Source organism: Phalacrocorax aristotelis, chromosome 12 (genome assembly GCF_949628215.1).
Source record: "Phalacrocorax aristotelis chromosome 12, bGulAri2.1, whole genome shotgun sequence".
Classification (NCBI taxonomy): Eukaryota; Metazoa; Chordata; class Aves; order Suliformes; family Phalacrocoracidae; genus Phalacrocorax; species Phalacrocorax aristotelis.
Window position 1 is genome coordinate 6,050,960 of NC_134287.1, and position 6,000 is coordinate 6,056,959.

At 39.3% G+C, this 6,000-nt stretch overlaps 1 protein-coding gene across 1 annotated transcript in view; it reads right to left on the reverse strand.

Annotated features, from left to right (window-relative positions):
* BLNK (B cell linker) overlaps positions 1-4,322 on the reverse strand; it is a 102,723-nt gene extending 98,401 nt beyond the window's left edge. Inside the window, exon 1 of the mRNA XM_075108050.1 lies at positions 4,168-4,322. Within this exon, the coding sequence (XP_074964151.1) occupies positions 4,168-4,242 (75 nt within the window). The 5' untranslated portion in view covers positions 4,243-4,322. The remainder of the gene's footprint in view (positions 1-4,167) is intronic.
* Between the last annotated feature and the right edge of the window lie 1,678 nt (positions 4,323-6,000).

The window sequence follows — 6,000 nt, forward strand, 5'->3', positions numbered from 1 at the left end:
GGAACAGGAATGTACAGAAATAGTATCTTTTTATGACAGAAACTAAATAGTAATTTGGAAAAAAAAATGGACACATTGGAGTTCCTTTATTAGAAAGCAGTAAGGAATGGAGCAGGGCTGAAAGATGTCCTAAAGGTTTCACTAATGTTTTAACTTGGCTTTTTGAAGAAATTGCAGTTATGCATGGAAAGTGGGGGGAAAAAAAAAACAATTGAGAAATCATAGGTTTAGTTTTAGGTAGTTCTGCGAGGAGCAGGGAGTTGGACTTGATTGATTCTTGTGGTTCCCTTCCAATCTGAGATATTCTATGAAATATTTTATTTAAGAATGTACCACTCTTGAAATGAGTTTTAGTATTTGTAATGCTTATCTGTAAATTTCTGCAGCAGTAATGACCAACTCAGATACTAACAGAGGAGGAATATTAGTGAAAATAGATATTCTCAGAGAAATATTTATGTGGATTTTCTAATGTAATTCTTCATTTCTAGAATACTTAAAACGGATCAGATTTAGAAACATTGAAAGTGTATTTTATCTACTTTTTTGTTATGAAAATTTCATTCTTATACATATATTTGTACAGTTTGTCCTATAATCCAATATTTCAGTGTTTATAAATTGTTCTTTTACACTGTGGGAGAGAGTTGCTTGTTTGCTGTACAGAATAGATCACAGTTCAAAAGAAAGCATTTGCTGGAGGTGTTGGACCAATGGTTGGTTGTGGGGTGTGTTAATTTGCCATCAGTTGCACTGATGTTGCTGGAGGGGCAAAGAATCAAGGTAATGCACAGTTTCTGCTCTTGGCTTTTGCCTATCTATTTCTAGTTATTGGCTCTGTCTCCAGTTATTGGCTCTGATAAGCTGCTTTTGCGCTTTGCCGTTGCTATTAATCAAGCATGTAACTTTTGCGTAAGGGAAAATTTGAACATTTTACATCGTTAACTTGTCAGACAAGCAGACGACGACTTTCTATCACTACTGTTTAGTGACGACCACTGAACCTTTCATTTTCTTACAAATACATTAACTCCGTAGCATTAAGATCAGTACTGAGGATAGGGATTAGGCTACATGGCAAATGGAGATCAAGCAGGTAACACCAAGATATTCCATGGTGCATTCAGTGTATGACAATTATATTGTAGATGCAAGATTCCAGGGGAATAAGTACATGCGCATGACTAGCAGGTTTCCGTTATCATCTTCATTTTTTTTATGACGAAAAGGTCAAAATCAGTAGGGTTTATTTTTTAGTAGTGAAGTTATTGATTTTTATATAAAATGACTTTTGTGAGGCTGGAAACACTTTGGGGAATGGCTAGTTAATTTCTGTACCTATGACACAAAAATCTGTTCTGGAAACATCATTAAGCCTGCAATGTTAAGGAAATGGCAAAATCGCACTGTACATATGCACATTAGCCTTGTACATATATATTATGGCACCAATCTCAGTATGCCTCTTCTGGAAGATCCAGCCTCGCTTACAGCACATAAAAGCTGCTGTGAATTTCCTGAACTGCTGTCAATATATCACGTCCTGTTCAGTGCTCACTGCCTGTCTGCTATCCTGTACGCCTGTACGGCCCAATATTCCAACCTTCTCTGAACCAGAACAACTTTTTTGTGTTTTGTTCTGAGCTGTTCTGCAGTACTCTCTGTATTGTCCAAGTGCTTCAGAAACATTCCTTAACTGCATTTTCTAAGATGACCCTGTGAGATGAAAACTCTATTAGTAGGGGAGCTGAAGTGCATTGGAGATCAAACTCATACAGTATCCAGTGTTTTCAGATGCCTAACTAGAGCTATTTAGGATCTGTGAGATATGCATGTGTATCTGAATATTCAGTATTTTGGCATTTTTACCTCCTGAGCAGAGCTACCACTGTGGGTACAACTCTCACCTCTCACCACTTCTGGAAATCAGAGCCTGGAATTTCAAGTCAAGCGCTTAGGAAATGTCATGTTTTTTCTGGGTGACTTGCACGGCTTCAGGTAAAAATGCAGAGCTGGGGCGGTGACAGAATCTGTTATTTCAAGGCAGAATTGAGTCGACATTGCCATTAATTAGTTCTGTCTCTTTCAGCCAGCCCTGGCCTTGTGTACCTCACAATTTCTGTAATGGCCCAGGGTAGCACACAAAACATACAGGTTTCTCCGCATTGAAAGAGGTAGTTTTTTGTGAATGGAAAAGGTAGCACACACAAAAGGAATTACAGACTATCATAATGCATATGTAAAAGGGGGAAAATTCAGGTTGTAGGAGTAATCCCAGTTCTGGCATGCTCAACACTGAGTGCTTGTTTCTGCAACCTTAACAGCGTTATTTTAGGGTTCACGTACACGTATGGCCAGCCTCAGGTGGGGTGGGCGGGTGGTGGAATCCAGCCCGGTCTGCTGGTGCGTTGGCTGCCTGTGGGAAGGGCAGCAGTACCCGGTGCTAAGGCTCTGGTAGCAGGAGCTAAACAGCTCTGGACGTGGTGGCTGCGGGCGAACGGCTGCTACTCCCCAGTGCCAGGCCTTGATGCGCAGAATGGCCAAGCACTGAGTGCTGGTTATGCTGTAGCAGTTTGGTCACTTAGCTGCTTTAATCAGTGATGTGACTGTAAGCATAGGCATGAAGAGCTGTTAATAAAGTTGGAAGAGTCTCTCTTAACAACTGTGAAGCCAGTAGTTACAGTAGTTACAACTATGAAGCCTGCTGAAATTTCCCTGGAAGCCTCTGAGTTGTTGAACAGTTGTTACTAATTTTCTGCCTTGTATTCTGCCGTAGAATTACAGGGTACTGTAAAATCATTATATCTTCGATTAATTAGTCTGATTTCCTTTAAGCTGAAAGGCTTTGAACTAACTAATCCTCTGAGTGGCTGTTCACAGTAATATGTTTGCAGTTTAGCTGATACATTATCATTATGGTATGCATTAATCCCATGGAACAGGTTGGCGTTCTCAATGTGGGGACAATGGTCCACCCATGATACATCTGCATTGTAAACCTGTCATTTTAATTTTTTTTAAATTGTACATTCGCGAGCGTGTGTATTTATGCACAAGGCAAAATGGAAAAATAACAAAAAATGAACGTTTAAAACTTGTCCCATTTCTTACATGCTACAAGTGGAACTCTTCATAACACTGTATTATTTTCCTTGAAAAAAATCGCATGCTGCTTCAGTTGAAAAGGATGAGAAACCTTAATGATAATAAATTTTCACTGTTGGTGTAAAGCAGGTACTGGAAAAGATTGGTGCTTCTACAGTTAGAAGTAGGATGAACACAAGACAGAAAAGTCCTAGATATGAAATTATATAGAGAAACTTGCATTAAAAAAACCCAAAAGGAATGTAAAGTGAGGCATATATCAAAATATAGTGAATGGACTTTATTGTGTAAGTAAGTTAGAGGTAGAAGTCTAAAACCTGAGTCATAGTATCCAGTAAGTTACAAGGAAAAATCTGATATCAAAAGAAGGCTATATCATGGAGGATATATTTTATATATCTTGGAGGAGATTATGCAAGTAGAGAAAGGATGGCTGAAGGCAAGCATGGAATATTTTGTGCAATTCAGGTTATTTTACATATACTAGAAAGGCCACTGCAGAACTGGGAAAGGTACAAGCAGACAAAAGAATGCATAACAACAACAACAAAAACAGCTCAAGTACCTTTAACTTAAGCAACATCTAGCAACTACTGTGGGTATATATGCATTGAGAAGAAACGATGAACAGTAGGTTCTTATTGACAAGCTGTAAATTTTCAGGTGTATTCAAATATAAAGTCTAGACCCGCTTTCAGTGAAATGGTTATTTCTTCCCAGCAGGGAATAAATTGGGACATGAAATACCTTTTCTATTATAAGAAATATCCCTGTGAGCAAACATTTTTCATATGATTTGCCATGCAGGAGATCTTGGCTACCAGCTTCTACCATGTATTTGATTTCTGTAAAAAAAACAGGAGAGCACCAAGAAACTCACAAGATATTAATAAGAATAGGTTCTTGGGGGTGACAATTGCTGACTAATCTATTTTCAGTACTTTTGAATATCTGTGCTAGATTTAGGATGAGATATCTGTTTTTCAAAGATAAATCCAGTAAAAGTTTCTGCTAGCTGAGTATAGACTGGACTGTCTAAATTGTTACATATACATTCAGTACCTGTCTTAGGAGCTCTGCAACTTGAAAAGCTGTCCAGTTCTCAAATTCCTCTTGAGATGGTAGTTTTGTGGCCATGTTGCTATCCGATTAGAAAGACTTGATCTATATGAGTTAAGATGGAACTGTTGCTTCACTGGTTTTTATTGAGCTGCTGTAGAAATACTAGGAGGAAGTCCTTTTTGCAACTTTTTTCCTGTTTGCTCACTTAAAGTGAACGCCTGTAAAGGGTGATTTAGGAAGTACCCATATTCTTCTATGAGTGATTCTTTCCAGTATAAGGAAATGGTAAGTTGTTATATCAACATATGCAAATATCTGTCATAACTAAAATCAGTTAAACAAATTCTGCTGAAAATCAGTGTATAAAATATTTTTGAAGTCATCAGCACCTTCGAGGTTTAAATATGGAAACTGTTTTTCATATCTATTACAGAAACAATTAGTGATAGCTGTCTCTTGCCTACCTTGAACTCCTTGATCCAGCTGCTTGGATCTTCCTTCAGATTGCATTTGACTTGCTTTTGGGTTTTGACATACAGTGCTGTGGTGTTTAGACAGAAAGAAGAGAGTTCAGTTCCGGAACTTTTACTTCCATATTGTCACATCATATAATCTCATTCTTTATGTCAAGTCTGGCCGGCATACTTTTGGGCTCAAATAAATCACATGATTAGTGTAAGGCAATGTATGATCTAAAGTTTTGGAGTTTTTGTTTTGTTTTGTTGGGTTTTTTCTCCCGTCATTATTATTAGTGCTAAAGAAGAAATTTTCAGTGAATTAATCCCAGTGCTACATTATCTTCTCAAAAGGTAGGGCTAACATAAAATGCTTGTACTGAGTCAGACCATAAGCTCATCCAGCTCAGCATCTTCTTTTCTGACTACCAGAATGAGCTACTTAGGACACTGTATAGAAACAGGGCAAGCCTGTAAGTCTTCCATAGTATTCTCCCAGTCTCCAACCATTTTGAACTCAGGGACTTAGTGGCCTGGATATGGCTTCTATATATGCTGCATTCATATGTCACATACATTACACCAGTGGTTCCCAAATTTGGAGGCATGACTGTTTCCCTTTAAGGAGGGAGATGTGCAATGGACCGGGCAGGCACAGCCAGGAATTGCTGCTGGGCTGCAGGAGGAGGAAGACAAATGTTTTTTAATAGAGGCTGGGGCTCAATGGAGTCAAAAGGGAGCAGAGCAGAGGGGGATCAGGACGGGCACGTCTGCCCCTTCCCACCCCTGTCCCTGTCCAGCCATCTCCTCTGAGCTGCGTTGCTGCCCCGCTCACAGCCCTTCTGTGCCTTTTCACCTCTTAACCCAGAATACACTTCCAGTGTGAGAGGAGCGGCATATGCAGTTCTTAAATTGGAGAAGGGGCGGGGTGCATATTCTAAAATGGAGCAAGCGGGAAAAGTTTGAGAGGCATTGCTTTGTCGAATGGGCAATAAAATTGCAAAGATGCAGCTGCAGCTGCTGAAACAAACCCAGATTATTTTGCTCAGCAGTTCTGACTCACCACAAAAGGAGAAATACGAAAGCTTCCCTAAAAGGCTGGAGACCAAGGAATGTTATAGACTTCTTTCCAATTACTCTTCCTGTTTTATTTCCCAGTGCAAAATGGATTTGGGGCACATGTTCAAAGATTAAAAAGGGTTTCAGCTAAGTTGAAATGGCTCATCTGCTATCCTTCTTCAGATTTTCCTGCCTGTATTTTTGCTGTTAGAGTTACTGACAGGTCAGTTGTTGCCAGTGACTACTCTTAACCCTTTGCTATCTTGTGACTTTGCAGCACACTGAATCCAACAGAACTCAACTCCTGGAATTTCAGAAA